The 23,989-nt window shown below is 47.9% G+C and overlaps 1 protein-coding gene across 27 annotated transcripts in view; it reads left to right on the top strand.

Annotated features, from left to right (window-relative positions):
* Positions 1–23,989, top strand: part of celf2 (cugbp, Elav-like family member 2) — a 169,884-nt gene that overhangs the window by 56,705 nt on the left and 89,190 nt on the right. For 4 of the 27 annotated variants that reach the window (XM_034577934.1, XM_034577933.1, XM_034577939.1 and 1 more), the window contains exon 1: positions 4,406–4,864. The exons of 3 other annotated variants lie outside the window; for them this stretch is intronic. In XM_034577934.1, the coding sequence (XP_034433825.1) occupies positions 4,560–4,864 (305 nt within the window). In that variant the 5' untranslated portion in view covers positions 4,406–4,559. Of the gene's footprint in view, positions 1–4,386; positions 4,865–23,989 lie in introns of those variants that run through there. 20 more of the 27 variants (XM_034577925.1, XM_034577926.1, XM_034577924.1 and 17 more) reach the window with 10 other exon arrangements.

Genomic DNA, 23,989 nt, shown 5'->3' with positions numbered 1-23,989 from the left:
ACACACACACACACACCACACAAGTATATATATGTTTTTACATGTATACATGCACGGATCAAACCGGATTCTTTCCTGTCTGTTCGCTCTGGTTTCAGGCTCCTCACATGTCCACTTATGCTCAAACGCAGCTGCTTGCTTTTCTGAATTATTCATGAGCTCCTTATCAAATATTCACGTGTGAAAAGCCGGTGCCATTAACTACCCACAATCCTCTCTGGGTGCGATGCAGGCAGGAAGCACGGAGAGGCCGGGATGATAGTTTACAGTGTCTTGATAGTGTCGTAGGATTTTTTATTTCCCGTAATTTGCTCTGTAAGACCAGATATTTCTGGTCCCGTCTTTGTCTCTTTCTTTTTCCTCACCCCACTCTGTCTCCTCCTCCTCCTCCTCCTCCTCCTCCTCCGCCCTCCCCACTCCTTTCTAAGTGATCGATTTGTATTGTTCGGGCAGCTGAGGCCCCCCAGCCCGAGGTGAGAGAGATGAAGGCGGCGAATAGATAGAAATAACTAGACGGAGGGTAGAGACGAGAAAGACAAAAGTGGGAGAGCGAGCGAGGGCAGGGGCAGACCTTGCCATGGGGGGGGATCCGGCAGAACACGGGGCCCTCGGGTGAAGCGGTGGAGAGACGGGAGACGTGACGGGTGAGGGCGGGAGACGAGCGGAACAACAGCAAACCACAGGGAGAAAATAAGGTGCAACACCATATATGAAATGAACACTGGCCCTGAGACAAATACCGGCTCAAGGATGCTTTGCTCATGGTCCCAAGGAAGTGGACGCAGCTGTAAGATATTGTTATTTATCTTACCTCACCATACTACCGTGGGTCGCCGTTTGGTTTGGAGTTGGCAAAACATATAGTGTTGACAAAGATGGACGACGGGGCTCCGCTCCCTCCACCTGTCCAGAAATGAAGCCAAAATGTGCTGGATACGAACGCTGCCATCTTGTGGCAGTGACGTTAATTTGGAGCCAGAGTCCCGGTATCGAGGTCTCACCAATACACACCAATTTAAACCGATCTTACTGGAATAAACTAGCAATTTGACTTTTTTAGTTTGGCACATGTCCCATTTGCTAACATGAATGAGGTGGGATTCATGATCTATTCTGCAGCCAGACACCAGGGGGCGATGGAGGCGCTTTGACTTCACTTTTGGAGAGTTGTCAAGTTCTCCATCTTGTCTGTGATTCGTACATAATTCCCCTTTTTCTCAGTGATGAACTGATTCTGGTGGTTAAAGGTCAAGGACTTCATGGTTTGAGGGGAATTAGCAGATGTATCATTTTATCCCCAACACCTACCAGACTTTTATTCTGAAACACAGGTTTTTTTAGTCACCGTGAAAGATTTTAACCGGAACCTGACGTCCGTTCTCAACTGTCGCTCATATTGAAGCACTAGAAATGTCGTGATGGAATAATTCCTTTTTTCTTTTTTATGTTTTTCTAATCTGGAACTCTCATTACCTCTCAGCCTTATTATTCGATGAGGTACATCCTGCAATTTATCACGTTGATGAGCAGCGTTTAAATGATTCCTAAATCAATTGGTGGCTCGATTGACCAAAATTAATCAAGAGTTCCGATGATCTGAAAAATCATTGAGGCTATTTAACAAGAAAGAAAATGTTGTCTCAGTCTCTCAGATGTGAGGAGTTGGATTCTTCTGGGTTTGGACCCTTGATTGGACAAAACCATCGGTTCATCAACGTCTCTGATCATTAACCACAGCACCACAGTTAACCGTCTTTATCTTTACTTTGGAAAGTTCTTGTATCTCGAAGCTCCTTGACGAACACTGGGCTCCATCCTTCTTCAAAAGGTCAACAAATGTACGTGTTCCCGTTGTCGGGGAAGCAGCCATTTGTTGCCTGTTTGATGAACGCCCCCCCCGAGGTCTGGGGACAAAACACGAGGCTTCGTTATCAACGTATTCAAGGCTCCAGCGTCGTCTCATTGAGGGCGTGAGGTCACGATTCCTCCTGCATGGACGTCACAGCTCGTTATCTGAAGCCAGTCATTCAGGGTCGGGCTGTTAGAGACATAAGAGGAATGTACACATGCAATTTCTCTCTCTCTCTCTACACTTTCCATCATCTCCCACGTGATCCAGTTTTTGATCTTGTATTGATTTGCTTTTCATTATAATGTGGGATACGGTTGAGTTCTAGCCTTCAGCCTTTATTCCGTATAATTGTAAGTTTAAATGTCTGTGTTTGGACGTTTGATTGGACGAAATCCAACGGTTCACACTCTTTGCTGTTTGCTGGGATAAAGGTTGAGTGTCAGCACAGCCAGGTTTGATTGGAAGTTATCTACCCTGAAATAAGCATCGGACAGAATTTCATTCACCTCCATTGTATCGGCGTTGAGGCTGAAATCTCCGAGACTGAATTCTCATCCAAAACGATCTTGGAATTCCTTGAGCTATTTAGAGCAAATCAGCATTAAGATGTTGCAGAGGAACATTCTTCTTTTGTGTGTTGCCGTTGTCAGTTTGTAAAAAAAAAAGTGTTGGATTTGGGTTACGAACTGTCATCTGCAACAACAGCTCTGAGCGTCAAGTCGGGGCCTGAACATGAAAGGCTGCGACGGGAGCGCAGCCGAGTGTGATGCAGCAGTCGGTTATATAACGTCCTCTGCAACCCCTGTTCTGTGGAGGTTCAAGTGCGGTGAAACGCGCAGCGGCGTCCCCGCTGCCGGGACGCTGCGAGCCCCGAGGCGCCGATGTACGATCGGCCCTTTCCCCATCCATACCCTGACCTCGGCCCTTGCAAGTAAACATGCAAGCTGACCCCTGAGCAGAGCCGCGGGCCAAGTCCCACCCACGGCATACACTTGCCCCGCTGTACGTGTGCATACTGAGCACTCAGTATTTTTTTCATTGACCCAGATACTCATATTCTTTCCCCAGAGAGCTGCCTCTCTCCGTCTAAGAGAGGCTCATTATTTCACTGGAGTGCCCTCCCCTCTTTCCTCACGATGGAGGAGGGAGGAAATGGGGCAACCTGGTAGACGTGCTGCACGGGGGTGCATTCAAGTCCACTCGGGTTCCACAGGGAGGCACACTGCATCCACACAATTAACGCAGCGATAAACGGAGTCAGCTATTTCGCAGCAAATTATGGGGTTGGTTCATTATTACAAGCCTGTCCCCGTGCGCGCCTCTCCAAATTCGGCCAACTCATTTGATTGCAAATCACATAACTGCCCATGTTTTTTTTTTATCAGCACTATTACCACTCTGAAGCATGTGTGATTGTGTTCACGTTAGTTATTGTTGCTTTGTTTTTATTCGTTGTATCAGTGAGTTATTTATTCTTTCAATGTTTGTCAGAGAAGTTGCAGTAATCGGATCATTTTGTATGTATGAGTTTGGGAAATAGATCCATTACTACGCTGAGTATTTAGCAGAATTACGTGATATTCAGGTAACGAAGTATCTTCCAGGTTCGTGCACGTGCAAGTATCTGAGTCGATGCCCGGTGCAGGTGAACGTGCGTTTTGTTTGGTTGTTTGTTTTTCTTCTTCTCTGCATCAACGTCATCCATGCATCAACACAGCTGCTGTTGAAATGAATGTGAATTCGAAATTTGTGTATCACATTAAAAAGAAATTGGCCCCATCGTGGTTTTTACAAGTCAGGAATATGTTTGTTAAAATCCCTCCAGCATTTGGGTTTAGAACATCCCTGAGCAAATCATCCATGAATCCATCTCCTCCCGCCTCGATTACCTCCTTCTACTTGGATTAACTCCTTATTTCCTTGTTTAAGCGACTCTGCAATTTCACGTGTTGCTGGTTCAGAGCGTTGGTTCAGAACGCAGCAGTCAGAGAGCACATCAGCCCCAATCTGGTCCCATCGCACCAGCTTCCTGTTCGCCTGCCAATCCAGTTTGAGATTCTCCTGATCACGTTGGTTAAACGGAGAATCAGGAGACAAATATCCAAACATCCAAGAAGTTCTATAGGCTACACTGAATATTTAGTTCAGGGTGTAATTCATACGGATACAGGCGGCACAGAAACAGTATAAGATCAACTGGTTTGTTCTGTGTTTAACTTCTGTTGTCCTGTTTGGATTTTGTTGAAGGTTTTGGCAGCGATTTTCATGAATGAGATGAGATTTCCACTGGTTCTGGTTTCAACCTGATAAAGAAACATGATATTTAAACCATCCCGACACTGATAGTTCATCATATCCACTCGTTCGGGGGACGTTTGGAGAATCTCTGTGCCAGTTGGTGCCAGAGCCCAACATCTAAACATAAAAACCTCCAAGCCCTCTCTCTGTTGTAAACACTGTTCTGTGCACGTGAAGCCGTGCACGTGAAGCCGTGCACCGGAGACACAGGCAGTGGGCGAGACACGTCCACCACCGAGGAGGAGACCTAACAGTTAAAGATCAGCTGCAGCGCGGCGCGCCACGCCTCCCCAGCTCGGCACCTGGTTCTCAGTCCGTCGGTTGCGCGGCTGCAGAGCGGATTTCCAGACAGGAGCCGGCGGAAGAGAGAGAAGCAGGGAAGGGAGAGGGGGAATGTGACAAGTGCTGGATGCGGACTGAGTGCGAGCGGCTGGATTCACTGCCTTCGGGGAGGCCTCGGCTCCCGCACCTGTCCCTCTCCGTCTCCGCGTCCAGGCGCAGTTTGGGCGAGAGCGACGCTTTATTTATCAGGCAGGACGCACGGCACAGCGGCGGCGGAGGCGCGCACACACACACTGCACACACACACACACTGCACACACACTGCACACACACGCAGGGCATGCAGGCAGGCAACATGACTTCATCCTACAATCTGGATTTTCTGCCCGATATGATGGTGGAGAGCCGCCTGCTTGTTCCCGGAGACAGAATGTGAGTTACTCGTCTTCTCTCCCCTCTCCCCCCCCCCCGCATGTGATTTGTGATTTCTGCGTTTTCTCTCCCATTTTTTTACCCCCCCCCACCCACTGTCCTGAAAAGCTGTCCGATGTTGGAAACGCGGTGGATGCGCGTCTGGAATCGGGGTCAGGATGAACGCTGCAGCCGGCGTGACCGTGCGTCTGTGCGTGGCGGTGCGGTGGCGGGGTTGTAGTTGTGTCTTGTTTCTTATTAATACCCCTGGATGATTGTTTTGGGGGGTGGGGGCAGGAGCCCGGGGCTGCTCCCCGCTACAGACAGGACGGTGATGAATGATCGCCATTATGGGGAATTAACGCCGCCGCCGCCGAGAATAACCCTCGTCTTAACGGAGCTCTATTACCCGCTGCGTGTCGTCAAATCGCCGCTACGCGTCAAACTCTTGGAGCATTTGTGCTTCACCCGGACGCGGAGTTGCCGCCCCGGTGTCTCCGCGGCTCTCCGGGCTGCAGGCGGTGGGTTCGGGACCGTGCAGCCGGGCGCGAGCGCACCGCGCCGGGACGCGTTCGGAGCACAGAGCCGATCCCTCCTCTGTGCAGCTTCGGTCACACGAGACCGGTTCAAGTCCACGAGAGGCGGGTTTCCTGTCCGTTGCATGTTAGTCTGCACACTTCGGACACTTGAGGATGCAGATTGTGCAGGAGAAAAAGAAAAATACAAAAATCACCATGAACAGAAAAGAGGAGAAGCACAAGGGCTTATTTTTCCTTTTTTTTTTTTTTTTTGAGAACATGCAAGAATGCAATGGATGACTCGTGTCCCGTGCGTTTCAATTGGATTTGCTGTAATTCAGTTAAACTCCGGCATTTCTAGAGCAGGGACAAAGGGAGGTTTTCATCCCCACATCACGGTCCTGCATTGTGTCCCTCTCCTCCACGGTGCGTGTCCCACTTATGTCTCCTCAGCTCACAGCGCCTGGTGGCTGATGGATCATGTTCCCCTTTTCTCCCAGCAGAGACGACATATAGTGTCTGTAGTTCTCTCCCCCCCCCCCCCCCCCCGTCAGCCTCTTATGGAGCTCTTTATTTCTCCTCCACACTAAATGTTTGCATGCCGCACTCTCAACTTCTGACTCATGATGTGGAAAGCTCTTGCAGGATATTACAGGATAATGTACAAGGCTCATAACTCGTGAAATCGCTCAGCAGCTGCAGATGAACATTGTTCCACGGTGAATCCGTTCGGAACATGAAATCCTGCTGATCAAATATAAAATGCCATAAAATATATATAGAGATATAAAAAGCTTCATGAGCCTATAGTAATTATTTATAAGACCATTTATAAATAGGAGCCGTGAACCCTGCGCTTATGGCTTAAAGCTGACAACTTTATATCAAAAATTATGTTGTTATGTTAATATTGCATGATTCACTGAAGGAATACTACTAGAAATGTATGTATGGCTCCTTTATCTCAAGAACCGTTCATCTTATCGTCTGGACACTCGTCACGTGTGTTGTTAAAAGGTCAAAGAAGCAAAGCATTGAAATTGGTGCAGTTTCGACTCGTGATACGTGAAATATTAATAATAACTTGATATTGATGTGGCGCCGTTCAAGAGACCCAAGGACACTTTACATGTGTCGGTATGAACTTTGAATAGACACGACCAGCGCTCTGTAGCATCAGAGGTTGGGGACTCGATCACAACAACAGCTGATTCTCCGGTTCGGGTTCCGCAGGTCGAGCTTCGCTGAACTCTGAGCAAACAGGCGAACAGCTCTTTGTGCAGCAGCTGTGGTGCAGCTTCAGATTCCGTGGACTGCAGCAGCTCTTTATTTGCTTGCGACTCAATCACAGTCCACATAGACTCAGTATCATCCGTACTACACCCGCGTCGTTGAAGCCACATCTGAGGACGGGTCCGCGAAATTGGGCCGCGACCATCTGAGCAACTGCGGGGACGATTCTGAGACTCAATAACTCCAAAACACTCGTTTGATTTATTCATTGTGGCCTGAAAGTCACAGAAAACACATTAAACTTGTGGTCACATCTGGGATTCTTCATATCCCTGTTTCCACCATGGCGTGCACTTTACCCTCGGGGGGGGGGGGAGCCTCCCCTCCATAGACTCTCTATCTAGTCTGTTACCCATGATGCTGCAGTCGGCTTTCTCATTAATCAGTGTCATCAGCTCTGACGGCGCGGGCCCCCCCCTTGCACAACCAGCGGGGGTGCACGAGGAAGCCATCAGACTTGCAGCCGCCCTTCGCTCTCTCTTCCTCTGATGTGTCTTGCATCAGCAGCCGTGGGTCTAACAGCCCCGGAGTGAAGGATATATGAATAATGTGTCGCCGGCGTTAGACAGGCCGATCCGTGGCCTCTTACCCAGCCGCCGAAGAGGCGGACAGGCTGAACCAGGTAGCGTTTATGGAGATGACACTTTGTATTTACGTGAACACGCCTCTCGGGCCCCGGCTGTTTAGCTCACAGTCGTCGCTGTGGGAGATTTCTACTGGTTTTGTTATTGGCGTCATGGAGACACTATTTCCCAGCGTTAAAGCCACACGCTGGCTCGCTAACGCTCTCCTACATGATCTATCTCTCAAATTATCTTTCTTCTCAGTCCTGTGCTCGTGTGTATGTGTGTGTTTGGGTTTGAAATTGGCCGTGTTCCCTTTCCAGGCTTTTGTGGCTTTGTGGTAGCGACTCCCCCGTTGACGCTGACAGCCCCTGACAACATCAGACTTGACAAATATTAGCTGAAATCATATGAGAGCCGAGTGGAACTAACAGCCTAATCTCTCGCCATCCACTCCCATCAAGGCTGGAAACATGAAACGGGGGCAGAGTGAGGGAATCAGGAAAAATGGTGCAGGACCTCCGGCCTTTACTTTCCACTCCGAGTCCGACTGTGCAGCCGAGGCGAGGGTCTGTCTCTGGGAAACGTGTGACCCCCCTCACCTCCCTGGACTTTGTGTGTGTCCAGTCCCCATCTGGTGCGAAGCCACAAGGACCTTCGGGGTCTTATCACACTCCTGTGCAGCATTCACTAATGATTCTCACCAAGTCTGTGCAGGGAAAATCTGAGAAAACAAGAACACAAGGTGGTCGACTGTAACAAGTACACTGTGTGCGGCGGGAAAAAAGAAAACGCAACTCGCGATGATGCTCGAAAAAAGGCCACATTCCTGCAAAGTGTGTACACAACCCACACAGACAACCCCTCACTTGGCTCAGGGGGGGGGGATGTATATCTCACTGATTCTCTTCATGACCGGCCCACCCACTCATCCCTTCACTTCCCCTTCCTGACCCCCTCTCCTAAGCCCAGAAAGGACACAAATCCCAAAAGCCAACAGCTGAAAGGTCCTGTGACGGACAACATAGGCTCCTCGTGAGAAATGTATATCTGTGTGGTGGGATGGGGGGGGGGGGGACGCTTCTAAAGGGAGAGGCAATGGGAGGCTCGTCTGGGAGCCTGGGAAAGATTTATACTTTGTAATTCTACTTCAATTTATGTCCAAAGCAATTCTAAAAGAAACGACGTGTGCACGGTTTGTCCTGCTCTCATACAACCTGTAAGAGTCCCTTTATAATTGGTAGCATTACTTTTTGAATGTCAGCGTAGAGGAAACTGCAATGTGCTGATCCCGGGGATTTCAGCAATGCACCAAAAAAACACATCGAATTGGAAGAATTTCTCCAAACAACGTGATTCACGATGAACCCTGGTCAAACAAAACAAGCCGTCAACTTCCTTTTTCACAAATATTATTGGCTGCAGAGGTTTTTATTTCCCCCGTGTTTGCGTCTCCTCAGGCTGCGGATTAGACCCCTAAACAGTGACCAATAACAATTCTTCCTTTTTGTTGATTCGGTATTGACCAGAACCTGCTTATTAAATAATTATACAGAGGGTAGATTGTACGTTTTGGCTGATTTATGAATTTTGTAGGAATTGTTTTGGGGGCTATTCCTAAGATGTCGTTATCGAACCCTAACGACAAAGAAATGTAATAATGGTTGATATTTATTATAAGGAAACACAATTATAGCCAAATATAAAGAACTAAAATTGAGAAAATAACAAGTGTTATCATCTTATTGGCCTGTTTCATTCTGTAAAATAAAAGCTTTGCTATCAGCAGACATGAACGCAGACACCGATGTGTCTCTGCTCGGCTCAAAGACTAATCTGAGGAGTGAAAGGAGATGAAATCCAGGGAAGGAGCAGGGTGAGAATGGATGTGAGGAGAGGTTTGAAAAGAGGGAGGAGACCTGATGGGTTTGACAGCAAATTCGATTCTATGGATGGATGTGAATTCTGTTCTTATCTGATGTGGAGATTAAGAGAAAATAAGCGGGGGGGGGGGGGGGGGGGGGGGGGTGGAGAAACGTGGAATCGTGGTGTTGGTTTTATCTTTTGGCCGAGCAACAAGAGAGAGGGAGGGCCTTTTCGCTGTGTGATGAGAGGATGACACCCCCCACGGAGGAACGAGGAGAAACGTAGCAGCAGAAGAAGAAGAAGAAGACGAAGAAGACGAAGAAGAACCTCTGTTGTTTCTCTCATGACTGTTTTATTCATAACGCAGTTATTTATGCAGGAAACACGCACAGTTGGCGTGAGATATAACGTGATGGAGTCGTCTTCATGCATCAGCAGCTGCAACATTGGCTTGTGTCGTCTTCTCTCAATGTATGTGCTGTGTGTGTGAGTGTGTGTGTGTGTGTGTGTGTGTGTGTGTGTGTTGTCATAATGATGAATGTCTTTGCTCTGCGGGGGCTCAGGAGCAGTTGTCTGTGGCTGACACCGCCGTGTGTAGGTGGTGATGTATCGCGACCGTGTGTGTCTGAGGTCTCTGGGTGGAGGTGTGTGTGTGTGGTGGAGGTGTGTGTGTGTGGTGGAGGTGTGGCTGGGTACGGAGCAGGTGTGTGTTCGGGGTCAAAAAGCTTCCTTATACGTCATTATTACTGCTTGTAGTGCCTTTGTGTGTGTGTGTGTGTGTGTGTGTGTGTGTGTGTGTGTGTGTGTGTGTGTGTGTGTGTGTGTGTGTGTGTGTGTGTCTATAAATCAACAAGCATCCGCCAAAAACATGGATGGAGCGCCTGTCCTGGAAGTTAAAGCAACACCGAGTAACTCTACCTCTTCGTATTCTCCATATTTGAAGGTGTGTTCACTGCACCTTCTTCCGTCTGCGTATCTGTGAGTGAATCTCACCTCCACCAGCTGATGATCTGCTCGTCAGCCGTGATGCGTTCAAGACCTGCGTACCTTTTTCCTCCCTCGCCGCTCCTCATTCACTCTTCTCATCTTCATATCATTTGACTGATGAATTGATTTGACTCGTCCAGAATCGTGAGGTGGGCGTAACTTTCTCTGTTTACCTCCCTTGGTTCTTGTTTCCGCTCCGTGTTGTGTTAGTCTGCAGCTCATTGCTTTGTTTATGCAAGTGCAGAGACACACAAACACACACACACACACTCTACCTTGTGAATTGAGTTGTGCAAAGTGAGTATTTTCTCGTGCGATTGTCTGTGTGAGACAGTGTTGTGTGTGTTTGTGAGTCTTCTGTTTTCCGAGAGGATTATTTCATCACTTGGCCTTGAAACGAATGAAGCATGCACATGCTTTCAGTGCAGCACACACACACACACACACACACACATTACCACCCACGTAAATACACAGAATACACACCACGTCTCTCGCACACACACACACAGACACACACACTCGCAGGCAAACACAAACACAGTCCCCTCGTTGTTCACATCGTGTCCCTGGGCTGTGGTGATGGGCAGGAAAATAGCTGAATCCTAAGAGACTAAGAGAACACAATGATGATCTCTTTCCTCTCTCACTTTATGCATATCTCTCCTCTGCACCAGCCTCTCCTCTTCCTCTCCTCCTCTCGTCGTCACTGTGCTGTGGCGTTACTCTGCCTTGCCAGAGGGAGAGCTTACCTCATGCATGTCTCAGTTTTTCTTTTTTCTCCTACCCCCCTCTTCCTCCACTTCTTCGTCTTCTTCTCCCCCCCCCCCCCATCCCTCGCCTTATCCCTCTTTGGCCCGTATCTTCCTCTCTTTTTTCTCTGCACTCCCACTCTCTCCCTCCTTCTCCATTCAAGCGTGCTAAATGCTTTACCTCTGTCAACTCTCCAGTCTGAGAGGAGCTCATTATTGCGGAGAAGGAGAGAAATTTGGGATTAGGGGCAACATTCATGGACTGATGCTCTCGTTTGGCTGAAAGAGCCGTCCGAGTTACGGAGAGGCAGAGACTCACCTGCGTTAGTTGGCAGTATTACCCACAAATCATTAGCGTGGAAGGTTGTACTGTGATTATTAATACTGTGTTTATTCAGTTTATTTCCAAACACCAACGAATCGGCACATCCTTTGTCTCGATATCACAGGTTCACAGAGATTATTTTTCTAAAAACTCTGCACACAGCTGCTCTCATCGCGTCACCGTGTTGTACGACCAAGGGCGACGGCGTGAATGCTTTTAAGGACGGAGCCTTTGAGAGTGTGAACCCCTCGTCTCTATTTGTACAGTTCACTGCGTCCAGACGACAAAAGGCACCAAAGAAACTGAGATTTTTTTTTTTTGGCGAGACAACAAACAAAATCCCATCAGACGACCTTCAGCACCTGGTGCTCCACCTGTTGAATGGTGCTCAGCCATCCAGCTTAGAGACGACGTTTAAATTTGAAAACGCATCAACTCTGATATACAGAGACATCTTTAGAGCCACTAAATAGGAAACTGGAAGAAAGAGTTTCAGAAGCTCATCAGGGTCAGACTGCAGTGTCTCTCTTTGCACAGTAGCTTTCATCAAGTACATAAACACAAGTGCTACAGACGTACTTAAGACTTGAGTAAATAGCACATATCCTCGTTGCGTGTATTCAACCTTTTATAATCTCCTCAAATACAGGATGCACACACTTGACTTCTCTCTGCAGTCGTCGAGCTGGTTAGCTTGCGTGGGCACATGACAGGTTCGGTGACATTAGCGTGCACATGAGACTTCAAGGGTAAGATCACATGGCAGTCAAAGGTCACAGAAAGGTCGGCACCACCTGCTCGCAGTGAGCCGAGCAGCTCCGGGAGTCGCCTGCTGATCACGCCCCCCCCCGGTTTTCTTTTTTTTTACTGCAGCTGCTTTTGCTTTTTAAGGAGATCATCCTCCGTGTCCTCATGGTTTGATTGTGAATCGCTTCCTCCTGCTAATTAGTTATTTATATTGTTTCACTTGTCAAACACACAGCGCGACCACTTCTGTGTCGTCGGCTTTTTTTTTTTAGTTTTCAAACCAGGTGGCTCTCATTTCTGTGTCCGCTCATGCACGAGCTAACGATCGAGTTCAGCTCCTACTTATTCAGAATCATATCCGTGGATCGTGTCACTTCCTGCTCTCAACAGGATGTTTGCCAGGAAAGACGAAGTGAAAACTAAGAGCAAACGTGATGGTTCTGGTGACAGATGGAACCGTTGTTGTGTGTGGATTAATGAGACGACGGCAAAACTGTCGTGTTTTTAATGAAAAATGACGCATTACTTCTTTTAACTTTTCTTTAAGTGCCAGCGAAAGGAGTTGTGGGGTTAATTTACATCGGTATAAGTATGTGGTTTATATAGGCGCCTCCAAATGAGCACACACACCGACACACACAGACACACACAGACAGTTGCAGAGCTGTCAGGTCTAACCTTGAATAGCACAGAGAATGAATTGTAATGCAAAGAGGAGGGCGGGGGGGGGGGGGGGGGCACAAACAGGATGTCAGAGAGCTTCTGCTCGTCTCGGCCCGACCTCCCTCTTTCTTCCCTGCGGAGTCCAACTCAGCACAATCTCTCTGCTACAGGTTTTCTCTCTCTCTCTCTCTCTCTCTCTCTCTCTCTCTCTCTCTCTCTCTCTCTCTCTCCTTTGACTCGACCACAATAGTTACCTTTCCATTTTTCTCTCATCCCACCGAACGCGTCCCTGGAGCTTCAGAGCAAAAAATACAGTTGTGGGAGATTAGCACATTGGTCAAATAGTATTGACACAGATGCCAGAATCATTCATACATCCTCAATAATTCTCGCCGTGCGTGCCAACACAGACAAAAGGTCATTTGAATAACATTAGATGTGAAGTTGCACCAGTTGTGAATGCACAAACGCAAATGTCCGAGTCTCAGTGGACTTTACCGGCCTGGTCGGTAGAAGTCCAGGTCTGCTGCACCCGGCTGCTCCACCTCTCGCCTGAATAATGTGCAGGATGTGTTGCTGTTGTGAACACGTCTGTGCAGAAAACCTCCCGCTGTGTTGTGCACGTGTGAACGGAAAATTCTGGGTGAAACTCCGCAGCCAATTGTCCGGCTTTTACCTGCAGGTCACGTCTGAAATCGGCTCAAGACGGAGTCAGTGAAAAGTTGAGGCTTCCATCTTTGCTCAGTGTCTCTGATGTGCCCACAATCCTCACACATCTTATACAACTCAGGCGCCCAGGCGAGTCGGCTCTCTGGGTTCTGTCCTGGCGTGGAGTATTTTAAAGCTGGCCCCGGCCCATAATTGGCTTTCACATTTCGGATGCGTTTTGCAGCTGCTGGCGTGGGTCAGTTTACTCCGAGAATCAGCTCCAGCCTGCAGCACTGTGTCCAGCTGTGGGCCGGTGTCGGCCAATAAGATCCATTCAAATCCATCTAAATCATGCACCACATCATCATTCATCACAAGACTTGCAAAGCAGGTGCTCCTGATTCCAGACAAGCTGGTTTTATCCGTGTGAAGCTGAGAAGTGTTTGCATGGAAGCAAGGTTTTAAAATGATGATGCCGAGGTGCTGGAGTGGACTAAAGCCATCTGCTGGAACTGGGAACACATGCATGAGTCTCTAGACAGTCTCTTAAAACATAGTGAAAATACAGTATTGTATCTTTATGTACAGGTGAAGACAACTGAGCAAAAATAATAAGCTCTCCTGGCAAATATTATGAGATTGGGATCTTGGGGGCCGACTCGTTGTCGATTCGGGCTCCGTGACATGAAAACATTTGCAGTCGGGCCTCCAGTTGGCACCGAGCCGGCGGTAAACTCCCTGGGAGTGATAGATGTGTGTGTTCCAGATAGCAAAGTGATCGATGGGAGTATTGTTGAGAGGGGCGTTCGGAGTCGCTATTATTGTGTTTCGGAAAAAAGCTAGGGGGAGACGGGGCGGAGGGTGCAGAGGAGAGCTTGACGGGTTTATTGAGAAGCGTGATCTAGTGCACCGCCCCGGGACTCTTAGATGTAGTTAGAGAGGGCAGGAAGAGAACGAGGGCTGGAGTGGAAAGAAATGGGGGGGAAGAGGCGGTGACAGCGAATGGATGGAGGTAGAGGAAGTGTGCACCGGAGGAGAGAGAGAGAGGGGAGGAAATAAGAGGCAGGAAGTGAGGATGGTGCAGAGGTGGGAATAAATGTGTAGGTTATCTGTTGATGTTTATCTGCGCTGTCCTGAGGGCTTGTGCAGTCATAACAGTGATCTAATCGGCACTTCTGGAGCGCGCACGCACACACACACTCACTCCCACCGCCACCAATCATCCGTTTAAACTGTCATCTATCTGCCCTTCATCGAATCCACCCGTTCAGCCCACATTTCCACTTTTTAATTTACCCCTCCGTCCCCCCCCACCCTCCCCACTTTACACCACAGACTCCCCACCCCATCCTTCAGTCCGTGCTTCCACTCTCACATCCTGCTGAAATCCAATTGGCCTGATATATTTGTCCCCTGAAGCCTCGCTGTGCTGCGTTAGCTGCATCTTTAACTGCAGGCCTGCCTTCATATTAGCTGTCACGTAAGGTGCTGAGCTGGTATCACGCAGACACATGTATGGACCCTATGTGCCATGTGACAGGTGATGGAGGGGGAACGAGTGGGACGGTAAAGTGTGTGTGTGGGTGTAGAAGAGATTCTGCATGTAATGACACCTTTGCTGCTGCCAGGGGGGGGGGGGGGGGGGGATTGTGTGTGGGGCAGAGAGAGCATTAAAAGAGGTTGTTGCTTTTTAAACATTAGCCACTCGCCTGCCTTGCATTCACCCCAGGGAGCTGGTGACGGCACAGAGTAAACAGTCGTAATATTCCAGTGGAGCGAGCAGAAGCCGACGCTGTCTCTTCTGTTCACCTCGTTTCTCTCTCATAGATTCAGGAGTAGCATGGCTAAACTGCGCTGGAGGAACCGAGTTGAGCAATTTGTGATTTCTCTTTTGTGAGAGCGTGTGTGTCTGTGTGTGTGTCTGTGCAGTCCGACGCCCCGGGTGCATTGGCACAGGTGAGCATATCAGCCGCTTCGCACAATGCCGCGTTTTGATTGAGGTCAGAGAACCGCCGGACGATAACGGCCTGCTAGACACACACACACACACACACCCCCCCCCGAAAAGTCCCTTTTCAAAGAAGTGCCAACACGCGGCGGTGCTCTTCCCTCAAACACCACCACTTAGGTGAGGGCCACTGAGGAGCAGAAACACGAGGTGTCTTCTGAGCCATTGATTCCTGTTGGCCCGTGACTTTTCAACAGCAACAGGGAGCGAGCGGAGGGGAAAAAAGACGAGGGAAGCGATTCCCGCGGATGAAACGCAAACATCCTGTGCATTTTAGGACTTAAGCTTCCCTTGCATATATGCTGTAACACTTGTATGTGCATGCATGTGTGCACTGAGCAAGCCTGTGAGTGTAGCTGCCCATCCATGCATGCACGTACGCCCCCAAGAGAGTCTTTTCTATATTCTGTAATAACCTGCCACAAGGCAACGGAGAGGAGTGGTATCGCCTCTCAACCCTGATGGGAAGTGCAGGAGGGGAAAGGAAAAGGATACTGGGCCCAACATCGCTCATTTCTTCAAGCTGCTGCTGATCAAACGGGCGTCGGAAGAGCTGGAAAGACATTAACAGAAGCAGGGAAAAGAACCTTAAAGGAGCGCAGTGGCAATCTCGACTACTTGGATCATTTCCCCCACCACAGATCCATTTTACAATGTCCCAGACCATTTCCCACCCGGGATGCCGAGCCTGTGCGTGCGTGTGTGTGTGTGTGTGTGTGATCTCTCTCCTGCATTAGGATGCGGTTGTGATCAAGGCCCCCCCCCCCCTTAAGTCGGCCTAATTTGTATAATTGAAAACAGTCATCTGATGTGCGGTTCAGAGGTAGCGCAGACAGCGGCGGTGCTAAGATGTCACCCGGCGATACATGAATTAGCACCTTGCCTGGTTTTATTTAGTTCGTCAAATAAAGATGATTACAAGTCCAAACTGTTTGTACTCGGCCGGGGAGACGTTATTTTTAACCTACTCTGAGAATGGACTTGGTTTTTTCCCCCCAATTGCTGTCAGGCTGGTTTTATTCCACGCTCAGAAAGTTCAGTAACTGTTGGACTTCGGAGACCCTTTAAAAAAAACGTATTGGATGAAATGAAAAATACCCAGCAATCAAACTGGGCCAATTTATTCCCCCCCTGACGTTTTTTCAAGGTGTATTTTAGAGGTACAGTTTTTTACCCGACTGCGGCAAATAAATAAAAAATATATTTCAAATATCTCATTTTAGAACAAAAGTCTTTCTCCCCCCCCCCCCGTGCCAGACAGAATGATTTAAACCCAACTTATCCAGCTACTTGCTCCCAGTTATCGCAGCGGCTGCCTGATAAGAGCGTCCAACCTATTTTTCAACCAAAACCAGGGACATCATTTTTGTTTCACATATTATTGCTCCGGTTTGATGGAGTAATCTGTCGGGGGTGGGTGGGGGGGGGGGGGGGGGGGGGGGGTGGGGGGGGGGGGGCGCTGATATGGTGGCAGCAACACCGTCGCTGAGTGACTGAGCAAAGCACTAAACGCTGCCAGGGTGGAGGGTTTGATTCCCCCCCCCCAGGGCCACCCAGACTACAGCTGTCTGCACCCGATGTTCTGAACGTCTCCTCCACTGAAACAGCAGGTACAGCTGAGGTGATGATAGCATTTCACATGTGTTCTGCTTTTACATTTATTAACCAGGGAGCATCTCAGGTGGATAGAAGGGAAACTTCTCTGAAAGGAGCTCGTTAATACAGAACCTTTCTTTTTTTTCTCGTGTTGTTTCAAACGCACGTGTTTCCTTTTCGTCCAGGATGTTTTTACGGGTTCATTACGCTGCATTTCCGATATATTTTGTTGTGATTTAAGGGGAAATCCTCAATTTAGTCGCACATTAATCAGCTTTTAGCTTTTGGGATTTTTTTGCCTCGTATTTCCAGAAATGAGATGAAGTGAATAAAGTGTAAGCTGTTATCCACAAGATTAGAGTTCGGCGGTTGAGGGTGAAAGGTCGAGGTTGTGGTGACGGGTTGGTGGAGGAACACAGGGCCGTTGATTTATTTATTTATTCATCTCCAACAATCAAGAATAATGAAATTCATAAAATAATTCTTCTGCTACTATAGAAAGATATGTGCAGGAAGAATAAACCTCGATTATTGTTAAACCTTTAGATCAGGAACATGTGTAGGAACCATGTAAAAGCACAAAGGTAATAAACTAGTAGAAAATTAGGCCCCTGGAAGTTCGTTTCAACACCAGAACCAACGCCGAGCCTGCAGATCTGGCGGTGAGTCACCTGAAGGCCCTCACCTTGTTAGCTGGTATTATCATCCAGTCGTATGTACAGTCCCCAAATCATTTTCAATTAGAGTTGAAACACGGTGCACCTGGAGCTTTGAGGGGTCCCTCGGTTCCTCGGGCGGCTCCCCGCTTCGCCTGCTCGGTTTAAATCCAGCCTCGGTTATTATTGCGCGAGTGAAACACGCCGGTGCCGGTGATGATGAAAGGCTCCTGATTGAGTGTGCGGCACAGAAAGTGATTGTAAAAATAATTCTACCGACAAAAAAAATAAATAACTGCACCTGGAGCGAAAGAGGAAAAACAGAAAAACACACTTGCAATTTAAATCAGTGAGGAAAGTGGCCGTTTATTTATACGAGTGCAACATGCATGTATACACAGTCGCATGTGTTTTTTTTACATGATGAACGTGTGTTAGAGTCCAATGTAAAAACAGAAAACAATCCAAGACGGTTTGAAACTGAGTCCATCAAGCAGCCATTACCGACAGATTACACATGAATCACCATCTGGGGGATTTATAAACCATAAATCCAGGGCTATTTGAGAAATGGCCAAGCCTTTGTATATATACTGTTTGTGTGTGTGTGTGTTTGTGTGTGTTTGTGTGCGAGTGCGCAGCCTCTGGGCACATTGTGATGGCGTTTTGGACGGCTGCCCTCATTCTGATGTCCCTATCGACTCCCTGGCCTACATGGCCGAGTACAGGCCTGTTTTCCACTGCAGGTCGATACAGACGCAGAGCTGAGGGGACAGCCCGAGGCTCGCACACAGACACGCACACAGACACGCACACACGCACACACACGCACAGATGCTTGCACTTAAACACTTACAAGCATGGAAACACAATAGCATCCCCGCGGTTCAAGCTGTCAGCATGTTCCTAGAAACACTAACGGAGTTGACGAGGGATTAATCTGTCCGGGAGAGAGTGTTATTCTGTGTTCTGATGGGATTTACAGATTAGTGCTGCAATTCCGACGTGTGAATCGGTCATTATCGTGCGTCTGTTGGCTTTTGAAGCTGATCTTTTTCGGTTCGAGGCCAATATTTATATTGATAATGAATATTTTTATGGACACGTTCGGCGTTTTATGTTACATTTTTCAGGCATAAAAGCCTCTGAAGCAACATTTAAAGGATCCACACACTCACCTGTGGCGTGTGCGCGGTTTGAATCGTGGTGTAACAGCTTGGATTCACAGCAGCGGCTCGCCCACTGTTGATCCGTATACAACCGCAGCCCGTCGGATTAACTGTGAGACACTGTGAGGTTTAAAGGAAAATACAAATAACTTTTCAAGAAAGGGAGATATCCTAATTTTAATCGTCAGAATCAAGCTTCAAAACCTGGGGGGTTCTACACACCCCCCCATAATGCAACACGCAGCAACGTAGCACTGAAGTGAGTCACTTTTAAAACCGCACAGTAAACACACTTTTTAAATGTGAATTAGTCCTTTTCTTAAAGTTGTTGGGTCGCGCTCGAGAAGAGTAAATTTCAGACGGATGTTCAGACGCTGCTTGTTTTTCCTCCACTCCTCCCTCCCTCCCTCCTTCCTCTCCCTCTCTCTCCCTCTCTCTTCACCCGAACAGTCAGAGCAGTTATTACTACTTTAAGTACTGCACTTGCTGAAATGGGGGTTTGTGGTTCCGTGTGTTTGTGAATGTGTGCAGTAAAACACTGGTCTGATGGCTCTCGTGGGTATTTCAGAAGCTGCAGTCGCTTCTCTAAAGTTCAAGCAATTACATTTTCCGACCGGGTGCCATTTGCCAAACAGTCTCTGGGTGGGTGGGTGGGTAGGTGTGTGTGTGTGTGTGGGGGGGGGGGGGGGGGGGGGGGGCATGTGTATTTGCTTATTGCATGTTTGTATTTCCTCTCACAGTCATATACTGGCACATGGCGATCTCCTTTTCTTCCTCGTCTTTGAGGAACTTGCGATGGACATTTTCCAGAAGTGGAGAAAAAGCAGAAATCTCATATTTTAGAAGCTGGAACCTGCAGATGATCAGAGTCATTGTCCGTGTTTCACCCCAGTCTCTCCGCTAACCCCGTTATTTTATCGACAGAGGTTCAGCGCTCGCTACAAAAAAGATCTCCTCAGGGCCGTGAAAATGAAGATTCAGCAGACTGGACGTAAAACAGAGCAGATTCAGCTGTAACGTCGGGTTTTAAATGCAGCGATACATCAGTGGGTCAGTGTTCTGCGGGCAGCGATGTGTTCGGCATGCGGCAGCAGGAACGTACATGACCGGAATGTGTCTGAGCAGAAGGTTCCTGTCAGCCTGGTGTAGAATTACCGACTAGGAGTGCACCATCAGGTCCGTGCGCTGTCAAAGGCCAACCAGATAAATTTGGGATTGCATGTCAAGTGGTTGCAGCACGAAGGCCACGTGACGAACATGTTGAAACCAGAGAGCGGGGATGACCGAGCTGATCTTATGTAGCTGCACGTGCACATAAGCTTGTTTCATTGTCGTACCAAAGATAGAAAACAGCATCTGCGTTTTGCAGAAAACACAGAAATGTTTGTGTCTTCTATTTATTTATAGTTATTTTAGTTGTATATCTTTTATAGTTTATATAATTGTAACTTAAATCCAGTGTGAGATTCAAAAAATGTACAACGACGGATGCAAATCAGTCCAAAAGCTTTAAAGTTGCACAAATCAATATTTTTCTGTTGGAAAGTGGATAAATAACAAAACAAACCAAACGTCTTTCAGCCCATTGTTTTGGTTTTGCTCTTTAAACCTGCAGGAAGCTGTTACTAGCAAAAAAAACATTCAGTGACCTATGAAATTTCTAAATAAACTCCCTGATTTTCCTTTGCATATTTAAAAAAAATGTAGATTTGTGCATTTGATAACATCAAGGACCAGAACAACGTGACAACATCCAATCCCAGTCGGTCGCTTCCCAGCTAACTTTGCTCTGCAGGTGTTTGAAGTTGTATCTGTTCCGTTGTTGTTGATGCAGCAGTTTCCCTCCGGCTTCCAGACTTTGTGCTAACTTAACCCAATCACGTCTATAAATCTATCTCTGCACACCGAGAATACACCGATATCGATTCTTCTCTTTTTGTCGGAATACGTGTGTGACGGGAAACAAGTGCATTTCATAAAAAAATAAGAAACAGAAGAAGAAACCAGTTAGTGCCTGAAAGCTGCGTTCAGCTTCTTGTGTGTCGGCAGCGAGCGATGGTCCTGGTGGTGGAGCCGGCTGGTGGTTTGGGAGAAAACTGGAACCCCAGGGCCTGTTAAGTTGGAGAGTTGGTGTGTGTGTGCGTGTGTGTGTGCGTGTGCGTGTGTGTGTGTGTGTGCGTGTGCGTGTGTGTGTCAGTGAGCAGAATGGGCTGCCAGATCTGCCATCGCTGCCATGGGCCTGACAGGATGACAGCTGTCACCAAGGAAATAGAGAGAGGAGGAGGAGAGAGGAGAGACGCTGCCTCAAGGGAACTCACACACACACACACACATACATACTCACACACACATACATACACACTCACACACACACTCTCTTCTCGCTTTCAGACAAGGCCCAGGAGAAGTTGTGTGTGTATTTTAGCATGTTTGTGCGTGCAGCCATGTTTGTTGAGAGCCGGAGAATTGCTGCAATGTGAGTATAATTGGTTTGTGTTTCAGTAATGTACACACTTATCTTCAGATCAGCAATTACAGTATGGGCATTGAAAAGGAACGAAGGGACAGTGTCGGTATGTGTTTACAAGGTGTGTGTGTGTGTGTGTACGTTAGTGTGTGTGCATGCCCCCCCTGTGTCGGTGTGTGTTCTATGTATTGAGTTTGGTCTGCTTCATTAGTTTATATTGTAAAATCAATGTTCCCCATTGTGGTACAACCTCTGTTCTTGTATGTGGTGCAAATGCTGCTGTGTGTGCATGTGTGTGAGTCGGTGTGTGTTTGTGTGTAAGTATGTGTGTGAGTGTGTGTGCCTTGTAATGGTGACCCTGGGGAGAGAGAGTGATTGGGGAGGGTGGGGTCGGTTAAGTAACCTGGAAAGCAAACTCATCCATCAGCTCCTTCTCCTCTCAATCCTTTTGTTCCCCCTGTTGTCTTTTACCCTCTGTTACAGTCGAGCTACAGCGAGGACATGTGTGGTTGTGTGTGTGGTTGTGTGTTTGTGTGTGCTTTTCTGGGTTGCCTCTTCCCCCCCGTCGGGAGCAGCGTGAGGCGTATGTGTATTTAACTCAGGCTAGCTGGCCCTTGCTAAGCTGAATGTTCTCAGTAAGACCGAGTGGAGAGTGAGTCCCAGTGAAAGAGGAGAGGACGCGAGACTAAGAGTGAGGACAGACTGAGGAGGGAGGACGGGGACGAGCGGATGTAGAGTAAACTCTCTACTACAGATTAATATCACGACAACATGAAGCTGTGACACAGAGTTCTCGAGCACCTGAAACTGAGAAGTTTGGAAACGCTGAGACTTGTGTGGACGGAGATTGCTTTAGTTTTAAAAACGGCATTGTAAGAAAACACAAAGATAAAAGTATGGATGTAAGACAGGAAGTTCTCAAACAATTGAGAAACAAATCGATAAAAAAGTCCAAATACAACGAAATAACAAGACCAGAGAACTGACTGCAAATATCAAGTCCAAATCAAAAGTTTCAACGAGGTCCACAAAGTCATTTAAAGTTCAGAACAGTCGCAGATCCTGACAACTATGAAAGTATTTGTTTACAAAGACGCCACCAACTTTAAATCCTAGTATCACTCTGGTGTGCATCAGTATGGATCACGTCTGGCTGATATGCCGTCTCCCTAATGAGATTAGTATCAGCACCGATACCAATCCACAGCAGCACAGCACCATCACTGCTGGATTATTGATTGTTGATATGACTTTTCTGCAGTCGTAAAAAAAAAAAATTATCCAAACAAGTTCCAGAGCAGACGAACGGTCCAAAGATATTCAGCTGACGGCGATATAAAACTGAGACGAGCGGCAAAACATTTACTTTTGTTTTTGTAAAAGACTGAAAATGTTTCATTAACCATCAAAGTTGTTGATTAATTTCCTGTGAATTGACTAATTGCTTCAGCAGAAGATTAAAAATGGAAAATCCCCCCCCCCCCTTGAAAAACGGCTGCACAGACCGTTTGTTATCCAGCTTTGTCGAGCTCACATATTTAATGTTGTGTATTTGAACAATTCCCCCCCCCCCCATAAACAAACCACCAGAGAGACAAGAGACGTTTTTATCTGGAGACAAATCCCGGCGCTGCTCCGTAGACGGTGAATAATGGAACGAATCCCAGGACGCCGTGACAGCAGCCGGGGCTGATTTCACCAGGATTTGAGGACATTTTCTCGCTCACAGCTGGAAGTCATACGTTCAGATGAAACTCATTTGGATCAGGATACCTGAAGCAAGAATTCTTTGAGCTCAGGTATTCAGTGGATAATTTGATATCAGTGGAACGGCCTCCCGAACGGTGTCACATCACATATCACATTAATTAAAAATCCTGATGCTGGGATTTGCAGCTTCGGGAGGCAGTTGGCTGTGGTTGTGGAGATTGAATTTACGTTTCCACAATCAGTGGAACGGCGCAGCGTCAATAAGGTGTTAAGGTGCATTGTGGGGCAGGTATGTGAAGTGAATTTTCATATCGCTTTATTTGACAACGGCTCCGTGTTTTACACGCAGGCTGCTACAGGTAACGGCAAATCACCGAGCAGCTGCGAGGGTGGGGGGGGGGGGGATGAAGAATTGCAGATCGGGAACGTACAGATTTGTTAGCGCGCATCGTCGTGGGTTGTTTTCTTTTTCTCTGCCAGTGACAAATGTGAGTTTGTTTTGAAAAGATAATGAATGTCTGCAACCTCCAGCCTGCCTCAAATAGGATGAAAGAATGGGGAAACGTAAATCATGGTTAGGTGTCACGGTGCTGCTGCGGAGCGGGGGGGGTCTCATCTTCACTTTGAGCTGCTCCAATCCAAGAAATTATTCATATGCATTGTAGATATTGGCCCTTGCATTGTTGTCTGACTGCTGGAACCCGACAACGTAGTGTTACTTGACTCGAAAACCCATTTTGATCAGATGTCCGCCGAGAAGTATCAGCAGCAAATCTCATGCAAAGCCCCCGACTCCGCTGAGAACCAGTGGGCTGGGGTCAAATAGTGTGAGCTGCCCTGCTACGGCATCGGGCTGCCGAGGTACCAATCAGAATCAGGATCACGTTTCATTCACCCAGCGTGTTGCATCCTGCGAGGAGGCGGGTGTCAGGCACCGCGGAGAGGGAGGGGTTAAGAAGAGATGATTAATCAGGGGGCTTGCAGTGTGTGTCTGTGTGTGTGTGTGTGTGTGTCTGTGTGTGTGTGTGTGAGCGGGGTGAATGGGGGTCTGGCATCCAAGCGGCAAGGTAATGAGTGGAGCCACAGCGTGTGTGGACCTCTAGCCTCTGCAGTGGAGAGGAGGGGGGGGCATGAGCGGAATACAGAGAGGGGCTGTTTCTCCCGCTGATGGCTCTGTT

Source organism: Hippoglossus hippoglossus, chromosome 23 (genome assembly GCF_009819705.1).
Source record: "Hippoglossus hippoglossus isolate fHipHip1 chromosome 23, fHipHip1.pri, whole genome shotgun sequence".
NCBI classification, from domain to species: domain Eukaryota; kingdom Metazoa; phylum Chordata; class Actinopteri; order Pleuronectiformes; family Pleuronectidae; genus Hippoglossus; species Hippoglossus hippoglossus.
Note: the sequence above shows the minus strand (reverse complement) of the source record. Positions and strands in the feature narration are given on the sequence as shown.